Raw genomic sequence first — 16,092 nt, 5'->3', positions numbered from 1 at the left:
GTGCGAGGTGCCCTAATGAAGGCAAGCAGGCCCTGACTTGGTCCTTCTGCCACCAGCGCCCCTCATCACCAAATCCTCCACCCCCTCCACCCCCTCCCAGCCCCGGGCCTGCCCGGAGCGCCCCCAACCCCGCGTGATCGAAGCCGCTAGAGGGCGTCTAGGTCCGGCTGGAGCTCGGGGTGGGGGCTCCCGCGCAGCTCCGGGCGGGAGCGCACCCGCCCTCCAGCCCGGGTCTGCCTCTGGCCCGGGCGTCCCCGGAGCCGGATGGGGGCGCAGTGCGGGCCTGGCGCACGGGAGACTCCGCGCTCCGTTTCCTAGGAGTCGGGAAATGGAGTTGGGGAGGGGGTGGAGCGGGCGGGGCGCACGGGAAAGAGGAGAAAGAAGAAGCGGGGCGGGGGTGGGGGGGAGGTAGGAGAGGAGGAGGAAGGGGCAGCCGACCCGGAGACCTGGAAGGGACGCCCGGGGCCCTGGTCTCGGCGCGCCCGGGGGAGTCTGAGCCGCAGACGTCTCTACCGCGCCGCGCGCGGAAAGGAAATGGCGCGTCTGGCCGCGGGCGGGTGCCGGCCCGGTGCCCCCCGCGCGCCCCTCCCCCGCGGTGGCCGACCGCGTGTCCGCAGACGTCACGGGCGGCGCTGCTACCCGGCAGAGGGGCAGTCGGGGCCGAGACCCGGGGAGGAGGCCGTGGAGGGGGAGGGGCGCCCTGGCACCCAGCTCCGCTCCAGCCCGGGCCGACTCGCAGCCCAGTTTCTTCCCAAGTCCCGCCCCTACCCCCGGGCGCCGCGGCGGCGGCTGCTCTCCTCTTTGTAACCGAAGAGTCAAGAAATGTGAGAAACGTGCCCTGTGTTACTTATTTGGGAGCCGAAAATTTATGCCCAGCTGAAAGCGCCTGGGGAAATATTACATCAGATGAAATGACAATGATTAAAATCAGCTTCTCCCCCGCCCCCTCCCGAGCCCGGAGGAGGCCCGGGCGCCGCGTGGCCGGCCGGCGGGGGGCGGGGGGCTGGGCGGCGGAGGGCGCGGGGGCCCGGGCGCACCGCTCCCGGGAGGGTCCTGGCGGAGGCCCCGGCGGGAAGGCGCGGGCTCCGGGAGAGGCGGGTGGGGATCGCCCGGCGAAAGGAGGGGAAACAGCGCATTTTTGTCGCCGAGCGCGGCAGGCGCGGGCGCGCGGAGCTAATTGCGACTCTAATCCTCTGCCCCGCGGCGCAGCCGAGCCCCGAGCCAGGAGTCGCCGCGCGCTCCCGCTCGCGCTCGCCGCGCTGGGTAATTTGGAGCCGGATCGCTGCCCTTTGCGTCCGGGCTCGGCCGCGACGGGGCGCGGGCTACAGACTGGGGTGGGGGGCTGATTTTCTCGCCAGCAGTCAGGGAAGGCCGCTGGAGAGAGAGGAGGGAGGAGAGGAGGTGGGAGCGGCGGGAGGGCAGCCGGAGAGCGGCACGAAGAGGAGGTGGCGGCGGCGGCGGCGGCGGCCGCGAGGAGGGGAGGAGGCGAGGGGAGGGCGGGGAGGGGAGGCCCCGGCGCGCCGCGCCGCGAGGGGCCGCGCGAAGCGGGGGCCGGGGCGGGAGGGGTGGGTGGGGGGAGGGTTGGGGGCGAGAGAGAAAGTAACTCCAGGACGAGACCGGAGCGACCCGCGCAGCGAGCATAGGCGGCGAGGCTGTGCCCGGCGCCCGAGACCGGCGGCTGCGGGGGGCGGGGGCTGCGCCCGAGCCGGATCCGCCGCTCCGGCTCCGAGGTAAGCCCCGCGCGGCCGGCCGCCGCTCAGCGCCGCGCACCCCTGTCCCCAAAGTGGCGGCGATACGAGAAAGTCGCTCGCCTGGGGGTCGGACCTGGGTGGGGGCGGCTGCTTTGTCCCGGTGCCGGGCGGCGGGGGCTGGCGGCGCGGGGGCACCCAGCACAAAGGCCTGGCGCGGGAGGGGGGGATTGCCCACGTGGGCTGGCCCTGGCCCCGGGTGGACCCTCCCCACGCGGGCGGGCGCCGAGCTTCCGGCCGCGCGGGGCGGGAGGTGGGGGGGGTGGATGTTGCAGGTCCTGGCCCTCGGGCCTCAGTGCAGGGCCGAGCGCCCTGCGGGGCCAGCGAGTTTCCGGGGTCAGAAACGAGCTCATGCAGCTGGGGCTTCGGGGCGCACAGGGCCCGGCTTGGCGCCCAAATCAGAAAAAGTCTCTAACGGGACAGATGTGCGTCCTCTAACACCCACCCCGCGAGTGCGAGACGGGGCGGGAGGGGCAGGCGAGCCGGTGGTGGTCCCAGGTGCGCGGGGGTCGGAGGCCGAACGCGGGCCGCACGGAGACGCGGTGGCCGCCTTCGGCTCTGGCTGCCCGCGGGTACTCCCTGACCTGGACGCGCGCACGGGGCACACACTCGCAAACGCCCCTCTCCCGTAGCCGAAACGCCTTCCCGTCCTCCCGCGCCCCCCACCTCGAGTGCAGAAAGATAAGCTTCAAGTTTTCACTCCGTGTCTCAAATGTGCATGAAGGAATTTAACTGCACGAGTGAATAACAGCATTAGTTTCAATTAATTTTTTTTAAATCCCGGCAACAATAAACTTTGAGAACAAAAGCGCTTTTACGTCCTTAATTAGGCGAGCTTCCCATCTGTGGTCTCTAAGTGTCTGCCTCTTGATTTAACTTTGTCCTCCGCCCCGCCCCCGCCGCACAGCCCCTCCCCGCCCTGCCGGGCACTTCGGGTTCCAAGGCCACCCCCGCCCCGCGGCGCCGGCGGCCTTGGCCCAGCCGGCTCTGGACGCCCCGAAGTTAACTCCGGCCGGCGGGCTCTGTGGCGGGGCTAGCGCGCACCAGGTGGCACGCCCGCCCCCCTCCGGACACCCCCACCCCCACCCCCGACAATTCTGCAGGCCCCTGGCACTCTTGCCCGCGGCTGGCGCCCAGGGCTCAGAGCTGAAGGGAGCTCGCGAGGCGCCTTCTGTTTACCTTTTATGGTTAAAATAACAGCTTAGCAAAGAAGCGACTTCACGAAGAAGCGATTTAGTGAAATCGTCTCAAGCTGCCGCAGCTCAGCCAGTTTAATCACCCCCAGAGAGCTGAACAACTGCGAGCACAATGGGACACAAAATCATTTTGTGTGTAAATGAGCGTGGCATTCTGCTCGCTTCCCTCTGCTCGGGCGGGCGGGGCTCGGCGGCGGCGGCGGCGGGCGGGCGCGGGACCCGGGGCTCCCACCGCAGCTCCGAGAAGCGGGTCAATACCTAGCCAGTTTGGCATCCCGCAGGCCCCGGAGCATACACCACACCGCGGAGGCCCCTGCAACAGGCGGTCTGGGCGAGCCTCTGGAGGGCCCCCGGCGCGCTGGGGCTGGGTCGTGGGGTTGTGGGTTAGCTGGTGGTGTTGAGGGACTGAACTTGTGTCTCTTACTGCACCCACTTTTGTGCTTCTGACCGCAGCATTGGTGTCGGGGAAAGGTCGTTGTCCAGCACAGATGCGTTTGCCCGAGGCAGCACGAGAGGTTCTGGTCGAGGCGTAAAGCCTGGGGCTTCCAATGGTGAGTTTCTGGTTTGCCGTGAACATCAGGTTGTGCTTGTGATGGAGAAGAGGCTTGGGTGAGAACTGGACTGAAGAGCTTTTGTAAGGGGTAGTTGGTGTTAAATGTCACTTTGAGTCGTGTTCCTGGTAGTTGGGAAAACATTGCGCAGTCCGCTTTGATAGAATTTCCATCGGAATTCCTTCCAGCAGTTTATCCCCAGTGTGGCTTTCCTTCTGACTCCTCCCCCAGCAGAGCCTCCCAGGGCAGGATAACCCATCCTGAGGTCTGTTTTGGTCTCTCAGAACTTCCTTGAGATAAGCGACCTGCTTTTCTTTTCGGAGCTGGCCAGAAGTCAGGAATGCCACAACAGCAGACCCTGAGTAGCCCCCAGTGAGAGTCTAAATTAGACCTTGCTGTCTATTACCAACCCCCACCCCCACCCCAGTTTCGTGTCAGGGAACGTGCCAGAACACCGAGGGCAGGACAAATCCTGGGAGAGGAACCTTACTTAAATTGACAGGATTGGTAATGCTCATTGGACCTTGGTCCAGGTTTTAAAATTGGAAGTTGGATTTCAAGACACAAGTCAAGGTTAGGATTTCAAGACAGATAAGTCCAGGTTAGGCTTGTGGGGGCACCAGCGTGTGAGAGGTCAGTGGGTGGGTGTGGGTGTTCACTGTGCACCCTCCCCCAGGAGACAGCCTCAAGTCCACGCAAAGGACTGCGTAGACCCGTACCCCTCCTACAGTGTCCGAGAGTGGCTTCCAGCGACTGAGCGACAGTCTTATTTCAGGTGGTCGTAGCACAGAGGAAGATCGCTAAGTGACTGGGGAGGAGCAGGAGACAGGGTCCATTTGCTGAGCTGCTGTCTGTTTCCTTTTGGCCAGCTCTCTAATGCCTTGGGGGGGTGGTGTGTGATCCTGAGGGGGTCTGGAATACATTAGACTGTTCTGTGGGTCTGGGGAGCAATGGCAGAGGTTCGGGCTAGGCAAACAAAGGCAAGTTTCCTCTCTCAGGCGCCCTAGGGAAGAGGTGGCTTCCTCCGTGACTTTCGCTCTCCCCCTGGCTTCTGCCAAGGGAGGCTGCCCTGGGTCCGGCCATTCACAAACTGCATCTTAACCACGGTGGAGACTGTGTTCGGAGAGGTCCCGGGCTCCCCAGCTCCTGGAGGGTGGGGGATCCTCCCTGAGCTGTGGTCCACGGGGCTCTCTGCTGATGCAAGAGGAGACACGCTTGGTAATGTGGCTCTGAACCAAAATACCAGGAAAATCAGATTTGTTCTGAGACATTGTGGGGCAATAATGGTGAGCATATGCTTCAGCGCTGTCATTAACTGAATTAGCAGACGTGGAGCTGCCCAGAAAACACGTGTGTGAGTGTGTGTATGTGTGTGTGCACATGTGCATGTGCGTGTGTGTGTGTAAGCTGCTCTGGCTTTGGAGCGTGGGGACAGGGTAGTGGCGGGTGGAATCTGGAGAGGGCTGTGTGGTGCGGGGCTCCCCGGGAGCACAGGCAGAAAGGATGAGTCGGAGCATCTCTGACTCTGGGAACCCGGGCAGCCACGACTACTGAGTGGTAAAAGCCCTGTGGTTTTGTCGGTGCTCCCCACAGATACTCTGGGCAGCGATGGAAGCCTAGATGCCTCACCGCAAGGAGCGGCCGAGCGGGTCCTCGCTTCACACCCACAGCAGCGCCGGCACTGCGGTGAGAGCCAGCAGGGTGGGCTGGGGCAGCGGCCGGTGGCCCCCTCCCTACCGTTTTCCCCAGCGTCTGCCTGCTCACCGGCCACCGGTCCACTCAGCCGCCACCTTCCAGAGATGGCTGTTGACTGGCTGTATGATTATGTATTTTTTGAAGCCAAAATGCTCTTAATTTGATGTGAAATTTACTACATGTATAAAAACCCAACGCCTTAGGTGCTGAGGAAGTCACTAATTTAGAGGTGTCTCGTTACTGAGACAAACTTGCAAAAACCCCTGAATCCCAATTCACAAATTGGTGATTCGTTTGTCAGGGGATATTTCACATCTAACACATAAGCCCGCGACCTTTAATTAGAATTTTGCAGTTTGTTTTATGCCCCTGGAGGCTGACACCTTGAAAAATTTTTTTTCTTGATTTCTTATTGCTAATAAGCATCTTTCCTTTTTTCCCTCTGGTACTTTGAAGAAAATGATGCAAATACACTTAATTACAGTGGTGGCCGTAATTTGTCAGCTGAATATGTGATCAGGCACAGGCAGAAATGATCTGATTAGATCTGTGATCACATTGGCAGAAAAGGGAGTGCACGGCTCTGTGGTGGAGACACTCTTGTTCTCGCCTTGTCCCCATCTCCAGGAGGGAGGAAGCATGTCCCGGTTATCTCTTACCCGGTCGCCCGTGTCTCCCCTGGCCGCCCAGGGCATCCCACTGCCCGCCCAGCTCACCAAGTCCAACGCACCTGTGCACATCGACGTGGGCGGCCACATGTACACCAGCAGCCTGGCCACGCTCACCAAGTACCCCGACTCCAGGTAAGCTCCAAGCGCGCCGTGGCTCCTGGCAGTATCGGCCGCCTGCTGCCAGTGGAGTCCATCCCCTCCACCGGCCAACAGGTGGGCTCCCCAGGACCCACCTGCTCTCCCAGACCCAGAGCGCTAGCGTTTGGGAGGCCTAGGCTGCCTCTCGAAAGATGCTTTATAACAGGGACTTGGGACCCTGTGTGTGTGGCATCGAAAGTGCCAGGTAGAGCTCCTGACCCACTGGCAGAAGCTCCTGTGAGACCCTGAGAGGTAGCAGCTGGCTCCCCTGGGCCAGGCAGAGGGGTGGGGAGCATCTAGGAGCTCCAGGATGTTCAGGCGCCTCCAGGGCTGTGGGCCAGCAGGAGCCTCATACCCCCATCAGCACACCAAGTATCTCTGACCTGGAGCCTCCCAACAGGGCCCCTTGTGCGCTCTGCCCAGCATCCTGGGGCTCCTGGCTCCTGGGCCTGCTGGTGGGAGGCGCTAGGCGCTGCAGGCTCCCCAGCTCCTGCCGCTGGGGCATGACCCTCCCAGGGGCAGCCCTGGTTTCCTGTCGGCATGGCAGCAGGGCTGACTGGAGCTGGGATGGGTCTCCGTGCATCTCCTGGGGGTGACGCAGTGTGCTGTTCACAGAGCCCACGCCGGCTTGCTCCTGGCACAGGGAGGCCGCCGCCATGGAGGGCAGAGCAGCAGGAGGGCTGAGGCTGTAGGGTATCGCCCTTGTTTTATACATTTAAAAAAAAAAAAAAGGAGTTAATTAATCCCCCAGACACCGAGGGATCATTTCTGGGAAGGATTCTCATCGGTCTGCCTTGTCGCTAGTGCTGTGGCTCAGCGCAGAGACCTGGACACCTGGCCTCTGGAGCAGGCAGGGCTGGAACTCTCCATGGGGGCAGGAAGGCTCCCTCGAGGGGCCTGAGCTGGAGGTGGAGATAGCATCCAGTTGGGAATCTGGGGAGTCCAGGGTACAGGTGGCGGTTGGGCCATACCCTCGGCCCAACGGCGGCCAGGCCTGGGGTGCCTGTGAACTTGGGGCCTGGCAGGGGCAGCAGCCACGAGGCCACACTGGCAGTGCCGGCCGGCGCGCTCTCTTGCGGAGCTCTGTCTAGGATGGGAGATGGATTCTGCTTATTTAATTTCAATTTTGCCTTCTGCGGCATTCCGGAGTTGTTCGAGATAGATCATCCCTTAATCGGTTGACGACGTTTGTGAGTGAAATTCATAAAACCCTTGCCCACAACCTCTCTGAAGAGTGTTTCTTGAAATCAGGCACTTGCCTTTCTAGAGTAATCACAGCTCAGGCCTTCAGGGAAGGGCTACCTCGTTCTTGTCTTCAGGCTGCTGCCTGGGATCAGCAGGGGTAGGGGGCAGCCCTCCCCATACCCATACCCACAGCGGAGCTCCTCCTCGCCCAGCATCCTTCTCTGCAGAGGGGGCAGGCCCTCTCACTGAGGGGGGCTGAGGCCTGCTGTGATCCCATGATCTGGCGTGTGGGACCCTCAGCCTGCAGGACGTGCCCAGAGGGGGTGGTGATCTGCATTCTTTCCCCGGGGCTGGGGCTCAGAGATGAATCTGTCATTCTTGCCTGGATGGCTTCTGGCTCAGGGAAGAGCTGCTCCCTGGGCCTGAAGCTTTGGCCTAGAGGCCAAGGAGTAGCATGACCCGTAGGACAGTCAGGGGACAGTGGGTCAGGCCACCGCGGGTCAGGCCAGGCCTGGGAAGCGGGTTGGACAGCTGTGCTGGCAAGAACCCCTTGTCCTTCTTTAAGTGAATCATTAAAATTAAAAAAGGTTTTTTCACCCAATCTGGAAACGAAGATCAGCCCCTCACCCAGTGGCACTGATGTGTGAGTCAGCAAGAGAGGGAGCAGTGAGAGATAAGGTCACCTCAGGGAGCTTGTGGATGTCAGGCAAGTCCCACCCGTGCGGTGCTGTGAGACTGGGGGCCTGGTGCCCCACAGCCATGGGTCCCTGAGCCCACAGGACGATGCCTGGGCTTCTCAGGGGGGCTCCCTGAGCAGGGATCCGGCACGGCCACTGGCCGGCCCAGGCGTTGCCATTATCCTGCAGCCAGAAAAAGCAAAGCACGGCTGCCCAGGCCTGCTACCTTCACAGTCCCAAGCTGGGTCCATGCTGGCTCTGGGAAGCAGCCAATTAAGCCAGGAGCTCCAGAACTTCCACTTAAAACCTTCCACTGAAACATGCAGGGAATTGGAGCCAAAGCTTTAAAAAAAAAAAAAAAAAAAAAAAAGACTTCTGTCAGGTGGGGTCAGAACTGGCCAGATTATTCCATGAAAGACCTCTGATGTTGGCAGCCCCAAACCCTGCAGCCTCCTCACAGAGAGACCCAGAGAAGGAGCTGGTTCTTAAGACCCTGACAGTGGTTTGGGGGTGGGGTGGGGCTGGAGAAGGGGGCTTCTTTTGTGGCAATTGTCCTAACCTGCCATCAACCTACTCACATCCTTGGTAGCCTCAGATCCCGAGGGCCTGAGAGGCCTTTGTTCTTTGAAGAGACGCTGACAGTAAGATCTAGAACCAGTCTTAAAGTGAGGCAGACTGAGAACCTTCTAGTCTTGGACCAATAAGTTAATCTAGAACCAAGCCAGACCTGGAATGTGGGGTGGCCAGGGTCTCCCGAGAGATCTGCGGCTTAGGTAGGCTTAGAACAGCGCTTGCCACACAGAGGGTTCGAACTCAGTGAGGAAAAGTGGCAAAGCTTCCACAAGAAGGCTGAGGCTTTGGACTAGCTGACTTGCTTATGGCTGTGGTTCATGCTTCTTCCTGATAGTGCCACATGTGGGCTCTCTCCTGTCTGGCAATGACTGCCCATGGGACTGGGGCACTGGATGGTCCCCATTCTGACATCTCCGTGCCCATGCTCTGCTGAGGCCAGGTCCTGGGGGCTTCAGCAGCTGGAACAGGCCTTGGAGCCTACGACACTTTCCAGCAGGGTCTGGGTGACCACAGCTCTGGTTGCACAGGCCCGGGCTTCTCTATACCTCATCCAAGGCTCTGAGCTGCTCACGTCTATCCGTGAGGCAACCTTGCCCTCTACACGCCCCGCACTGGGACTGGGGCTCGGCCATGTTCCCAGAGGAAGACTACGTGAGTGCGTGGCCACTGCACACAGGGGCCAGCCCTCAAATGTGGACAGGCTTTGGGACAGCCCGGCTTTGGGAATTCTCACGCCTCAGCTTCTGCCCAGCCCATATGCCCTGGTGCACAATAGGGCAGGGTAGAGCCTTAGGAGCCCTTGGAGCTTGGAGCGCACAGAGGACCAGGCTATTGGTGGAGAGGCGGGCCTCCCCGGAGGGTCCTCACCAGGGCAGGCCATGAGTCAGGAGGCTCTGGCACTGGCTGTGCATCCCGGGCTGCTATGCTCCCGGGCTGTGCACGCCATACTTTCGCTGCACCGGGGTTTTGCCGGTGGGTGGCCATACCTATTGAAGGGAGTTTGGAGGGGCTGCCCCTGAGGGGACCCTGCCAACCCCACCCCCCAAGGAGGGGCTCCTAACTGTCCACAGCCAGGCCTAAGTCAGATGGGCCCAGCTGCCCTGGGCATTAGAGAGGCCCCAGCCCTCCTCTGTGGAGCAGACAGGGGCCAGCAGGGTCTCCCTCGAGCTTCCCGCAGGTCCTGGGTTTCCATCAGAACCCCTGCCCTCCAGAGGACAGGCTGCTGGCATGGGACGTGTCTCTTATGCCAGGGTTCGTGCCTGTTTCTGCACCTGCGCACACAGGTGCGTGGGTACACACTGAGCGCATGTGTGCGTATAGATCGTGGTGCGTGTGTACATGTTAACACTGCATCTTGTGGGCAGGCACTCTGGTGAGCGTGTGCTGTGGCACGCATGCTGACCCCCCCCGCCATCCACACCTGTTTCTCTTCCTCCCCTAGGGGCCCCCTGAGTGAGTGTGTGTGCATGGTTTGTCTGTGAGTCCGCCAGGCGTACAGACTGGTGTCTCAGGGTGGTGGGTGTTGGGCTGGTGTGGCCTCTGCCTGGGTGTGTCTGGGGCTGCCTGGGACTCGTGTGTTGCAAGGGAGGGGACCATGTGATCCCGGGCCCTGTGCCCAAGTGCGTTCCATCTGAGGCTCATTCACGTGAGCCGGGTGCAGTGGGTATGCGGGACCCAAGACCGCCTTGCCCAGCCTACGTGTGCTCACTGGGCATGGGGCCGTGGGCCGGGGTGTCTGATGGCCAGTATGAGTTTTCTGGGTGGGTCTGCCTGGCAAGGGTCTGTGTGCGTGGGGCAAGGAGGCTGCTGTGTCTGGGTCTCATGCTATTTTTCCAGGCCTGGAACATGTTGGTGGGCAGGTGCGAGTGGCCAGGTTTGTCTATCTCTGGCTGGGGGCTTGTAGGGCTGGGCCAGGTATGGAACATGTGCTGGGGTCCTGTCCATCTGTGGCCCCAGTGGACGTCTGCATGCCTGGCATGGCCCCGGAGTTCCACATGGCGACCCCCTCACCCCTGCAGGTGGCCTGGCCTGGTGACCTGACCCCGGCCTCAGACGCCCCACTCTCCCTCTCTCCTAGAATAAGCCGCCTCTTCAATGGCACCGAGCCCATCGTCCTGGACAGTCTGAAGCAACACTATTTCATCGACAGGGATGGGGAGATTTTCCGCTACGTCCTGAGCTTCCTGCGGACGTCCAAACTGCTGCTCCCGGATGACTTCAAGGTGAGTCTGCCGCCGCCTGCTCCCTGCGTCGCCTCTATGGGGCCATTGCACAGGGGACGCTGGGACTTCATGAATGGGCCCATGGTCGTCATGGTAACGATAAAAAGTTAACAGATGAAGCCGAGGGCTACATCAGTTTTTCTAAACTAATTTTGTTTTCTCACATTTTTAGCTTATTTATCAGGGTGTAACAATGATTAAGCAGCGGCACTTACCCCGTTTTGTTTGTCGCCTTGAAGGACGGTCGTGGGCCCAAGTCGGAGCTGTTCCTTGTTGGCAGCGAGCAGGGGAAACCCTGCTCCAAACCAAAGACCTCTTAAACAACAGGTTACCCCCAGGTCCCGGGGCGAGCCTGTCTAGGGCAGCGGACCTGGTTCCGAGAGGCCTGACTCCGCACTGGGCCACTCCACGGTGTTGGGGATCCCAGAGGAAGGGAGTTCAGGCTGACTCGAGCCAGCAGATGTCCTTCCTTCCTTCCTGCACCCAAAGGCCCAGTGGCCCTGGGGCTGTTTTGTCCTCCATCCAACTGATACTGGGTGCCAACCACCAAAATCAGGCCAGAGATCCCGGGAAATAGGGGCAGACCTGGGTCCTGTCCCCATAGCATTTACAACCTAGTGGGAAGACAGGTGTTAACAAAAGTGCATGAATTCCCTTGCGGGACAAATGTTCCATAGAAGTAGAGAGTGTAGTGTAGGAGAACCATGGAGAACCCGGCCCCAGGGGGTTTGGAGGGAAGGATGCTTCTCTGAGTGCAGGAGGAATGGGGCCAAACAAATGTGAGGGCCTTGATGAGGGGGCAGGGTGGCAAGAAGCTTGGTACCTTCCAGAACCAGAGAGAAGGGGTCGGCCTGGGGCTCTCTATGAACCGGGGCAGGGAAAGGAGGCTGCCCTTTGAGACGGGACCTAGGTGACCAGCTCTGGCATTTGGCATTTTACCCGGAATGCAATGGGTAAAGGGTTGTGAGCAGGGAATGACCATCAGGTTTGCAAGTGAGAAGGACAGCCCTGGCTGCTGTGTGGGGAAGGATGCCGTGAGGGCCAGGCATGGGAGCAGGAGGCCGAGGGAGGTTTCCTGAAGGCCTTGGTCCAGGTGGGAGGCAGCAAAGATAGAACAAAGCGGCAGATTAGATTTCTGTTTGGGAATTGGCCACAGAAGGCCGTGGCGTGGATCGGTCGGGGGTAAGGGGACTCTCGAGGCTGCCTCCTGGCCTTTGGCTTGGGTCCCGAGGGGATGCGTGGAGGCCCCAGGGTGGGACAAGCTGGCGGGGCATCAGGCGGAGAGGTTCTGGGCTGTGAGGGAAAATGTGTGCAGGTATCATTTAAAAACTTCGGGAGTGGATGAGAGCAGACGACAGGGAGGGAGCCTTGAGGAACCCCAGCAGAGGGAAAGGACGGGTCCCTGGCAGACAAGACAGACCTGGGTCGGGGGCTAATACTTGACCTTCCCTCCAAGTAGCTGCAGAGGCTGGGGCCAGCAGGGGGAAAGGACTGAGGGCCTGTGGGGTGGCCCTGCTCTGGGGGTTGGGCCTCCTTCCCTCTCCCCCAGGGGTCCTCAGGCTCATCCACCAGCCTTGAGCTCAGCCCCAGTGAGTGGCCCAAGTTCTGGGTCCTAAAGCTGCTCAAGGCCAGGGCAGACATGGGTGTGCCTGTGTTTGAGGGGCAGGTGGTGTGAGCCTGCCAGACTGGGAGTGAGCTTCGTGGAGGGGGCCTTCCGGCTCCCAGACGCCTCCTCCTCGGCCTGCCTGTTAGGGTAGGATGGGCCCGGCGCTGGGCAAATTCCGTCTTCCCTCAGACTTCACCTCCTTCTCTGAGCTGGGTGTTTATGTCCACTTTATAGACAGGGAAACTGAGGCTCTGAGAAGGTCAGTAACTGGGATCAGAGGTCTCAGGTCTAGTAAATAGTGTGCCAGAAATCCGCCCTAGGCAGCTCTGCTTTGCCTCCCTGGGGGCTGTGACCACGCCCCCTTTCTCCTCCGCGCTCCCCGCCCCCAGCAGGTGAGGCTGCTGCTGCGCTGTGCCAGGCCCAGCCTCTCCTCTCTGGGATTCTAAGAAGGCAGCAGGTCCCCAGGCATAGGCACGGCCTCAGGCTCCACTAGTCCAGCCCCCCTGGTCTTTGCAGAGGCGGCTCTCTGCTCCAGGGACTTGAGGCCAGATGGAGGAGTGTTACCCGGCAAAGGCCCACACCAGCTGCTGCCTTTTGGGTTAAGGCTAGACTCCTGAGGCTTGTCCGCGTTCACCTGAGCCTCATTCTCCCCATCCATACAATGGGCACAACCATCCCAGTGCGCACTGAGCCAAGGGGTAGCAGATCCACAGAAGTGCATATGGGGCAGGGCACGTGGGGGGGGGCGGGGCTGGAGCCGGAAAGAGCAACCCCCACCCACTGCCCTCCGACCTGCCTGCACCCACAGGACTTCAGCCTGCTGTATGAGGAGGCCCGGTATTACCAGCTGCAGCCCATGGTGCGGGAGCTGGAGCGCTGGCAGCAGGAGCAGGAGCAGCGGCGCCGCAGCCGCGCCTGTGACTGCCTGGTGGTGCGGGTCACGCCGGACTTGGGGGAGCGCATCGCGCTCAGCGGTGAGAAGGCCCTCATCGAGGAGGTCTTCCCTGAGACGGGGGACGTCATGTGCAACTCTGTCAACGCCGGCTGGAACCAGGACCCCACGCACGTCATCCGCTTCCCGCTCAACGGCTACTGCCGGCTCAACTCTGTGCAGGTGAGGGCTCCGCCCGCCTCGCCCCTCCTTCACCCCCTTGGCCCTCTGGCAGGCGGGCGATGGGGATAGGTGGAGGGAGGCGCCGTCCCTGAATCGGTGAAGCCCTCCGTGCCATCTTACAGAAAAGGCAACAATGTGTCGATGCATAATTTATGTCCCGCTCATAATTAAATGATGGCGCCTGGGGGATGGACTTAAAAAAAAATGATCTGGGCTTTTTTTTTTTTTTTTCCAAAAGGATGTTCTATAAAAATGGCCCAGAGTATTTTCAACAAAGTGTGCTTCATTTGACACCCAGAGTCTGCCTTTCGACTCAAATTAAACCCGGGCCATGGGTGGGGGGCAGGTCAGAGGCTGTGCAAAATGGCCTGGAAATGCTGACCCACAGCCGCCCCCCACCCCGCAACCAGCCCAAGGCCAGCAGAGCTGGCTTTCCTCAGATGGGTCTTGGGTTTGGGGAACCCCAGATAGATGGGGCCTATTCCACACCGGCTCTTCCAGACCCAAGAGCATGCTCCTAATTTAGGCTTAGGGCAGAGTGGACACTGGTGGGGGAAAGTCTGCCCCCCTTTCCCCGCACACATTCCACAGGCTGTCAGTCAGAACTTGCTACTCGTGGGACACAGGTGTCAGACACAGTGACAAGACACCCCCAACCCCCACCCCTCACAGAGGCACAAACCCACGTGGACACGGAGGCCTATAGAGACTCAGACGCCAAGACTGCTCCTCCCCCTCTCCACTCTGAGTTCCCTTGAGCTGATGAGCCCTCGGGCCCCAAACCATCTGGGACTCACAGCTCAGGGAAGCAGGTGGCTGCCCAGAGGCCGGGGGCAGGGTCTCTGTTATTGAGTCAGGCCTCAGTGAGGTGGGGGAGGGGGGAGGAACCACATGTACGTAGAGAGAGGGTTAGGTTCTGGACAAGAGAAAAGGGGCTCCAAGTCTCTTTCTGCCTCTGGATGGAGGCTGTGGACCCCCTATGAGGGGCAGGTTGGGGTAGCCTTTCCCAGGTTTGGTCACGCAGGGGGACCCTGGGTCTGGCTGCTCCCATCCCTCCTGTGGTTGCTCAGCGAGTGGTTCTAGAAGCAGGGTGGTCTCCGACCCGAGATCGCAACAGGAGCGCTAGCTTGCCCTGGCTAATGCCCACCAGGCCTGCTCTCTTACCGCGGGGCCCAGCTGACCCTTCTTTCTTCCCGGGCAGGTGCTGGAGAGGCTGTTCCAGAGGGGTTTCAGTGTGGCTGCGTCCTGCGGGGGTGGTGTGGACTCCTCCCAGTTCAGCGAGTACGTGCTCTGCCGGGAGGAGCGGCGGCCGCAGCCCACCCCCACCGCGGTCCGGATAAAGCAGGAGCCCCTGGACTAGGCCCTGCCTCGGTGCCCGCCTGAGGCCGTCTGGCCCTGGGGACACCCCCAGGGACCTGGAAACAATGCTGGGGAGCGCCGCCTCTGCCTGCTCAGCTGCGGGCCATGAGACTGGGGGCGGGGCTGGAGGGTCCAGAACCAGCCCAGGGAGCCCCAGATATCATGGCTACAGAATGTGGGCTGCCGGAGGCCCGCCCACTGAAGGACGGTTGATGGGACCCAGAGATGCTGCCCTGGGAACAGTACTCCGGGTGCTCGGGTTCCCCAGCCCCTTGCGGCCTTCCCCGAGATGGGGTCAGCAAAGGCTTCCGGGCCCACGCCAGAGGAGCCACTCATCCTTCTCCACGCTTGGCAACTCCTTTGGGTCTCCTTGCGTCACAGATGGCTTATTTTTCTACAGTATTTAAAGATGGAAGGAACTAACTGCACAAGCCAGAGAGGCCGCCAAGGACCAACGCTTCTTCATCTGGTGCTCAGTTCGTAGCTGGACGCGCAGCGCCCCGGACCCCCGGCAGAGGAGCTCCTGGGTGCTGGGGCCAGGGTGCCTGCAGAGTGGGGCTTGGAGACTTCTGGTCCCTGCTCCAAAGACAGACGCAGGAACGGCAATGCCTTCGGAACTGAGGCAGGGTCTCCAGGGGGCAGGGCTGCTGGGAGGAGGGCTGTGTGGGGGTTGGAGGGGGTGGAAGGCTCCAGAACCATCTGAGACCCTCCCCCTTTGCTGCCACCCAGGGTGCAGGCCACACTTGGTGAGTCACCTGACCTACTAATGCCCCGAGGGCTTCTAGTCCTGTTTGTCCTCCCACCTGGGCTTCCGCAGAAGTCTCTCTCCATCCAGACCAGCCACAGGGCCACACCGCATCCTTACCTCAGGAATGGGCCCCATGGTGAAGGGGCCCGTGTGTCAGCAGCATCCTCTGGGTCCCCAGCTCAGGAAGAGCCGTCCCCAGCTCCGGTTGTCCCACACTAATATGCACACTGAATTGGAAGCAAGCTGTTACCCTAGCCTGCCGATGAGACTGGGACACAAGGCATACCTGGGGCTCTGGGTTCCAGATTGCAACAAGGACCAGCCCCTAGGGGTCCTCCCAGACAACAGGTGCAAAGATGGATACCCCCCATCCCCTAGACTGGTCCCCCTTCCCCACGTGCTGGCTCCACCCGGGGTGGGGAAGTCTTGGAGGGGCCCCCAGCCGGCCTCCTGCCGTGTACGATGCCTGTAGACTTGTATATGACTCCTTTAATATTGTAAAGATGCCGATGTACAATTGTGTGTGTGTGTGTGTAAACACATTACGTTCCCAGTTCATGCCATAAATGATGCTCTAAAGTGAATGACTCACACTCAAGCGTTGTCTCC

The 16,092-nt window shown here is 61.0% G+C and overlaps 1 protein-coding gene across 2 annotated transcripts; it reads left to right on the top strand.

Annotated features, from left to right (window-relative positions):
• The first annotated feature begins 3,404 nt into the window (after positions 1–3,404).
• Positions 3,405–16,050, top strand: KCTD15 (potassium channel tetramerization domain containing 15). Of its 2 annotated transcripts, XM_059381826.1 has the most exons (6): positions 3,405–3,495; positions 5,089–5,181; positions 5,818–5,993; positions 10,512–10,656; positions 13,071–13,376; positions 14,578–16,046. In XM_059381826.1, exons 2-6 carry the CDS (start codon positions 5,116–5,118, stop codon positions 14,734–14,736), a joined length of 852 nt encoding a protein of 283 aa, XP_059237809.1. In that variant the 5' UTR covers positions 3,405–3,495; positions 5,089–5,115; the 3' UTR covers positions 14,737–16,046. The 2 variants fall into 2 exon arrangements, with proteins under 2 accessions (XP_059237809.1, XP_059237808.1); XM_059381825.1 differs by lacking the exon at positions 3,405–3,495 and having other exon boundaries at positions 5,104–5,181; positions 14,578–16,050.
• Positions 16,051–16,092: the final 42 nt, after the last annotated feature.

The sequence above is a fragment of the Mustela nigripes genome, chromosome 17 (genome assembly GCF_022355385.1).
Source record: "Mustela nigripes isolate SB6536 chromosome 17, MUSNIG.SB6536, whole genome shotgun sequence".
Lineage (NCBI taxonomy): Eukaryota > Metazoa > Chordata > Mammalia > Carnivora > Mustelidae > Mustela > Mustela nigripes.
The sequence above is the reverse complement of the archived record's forward strand: the minus strand, read 5'-3'. Positions and strand labels throughout refer to the sequence as shown.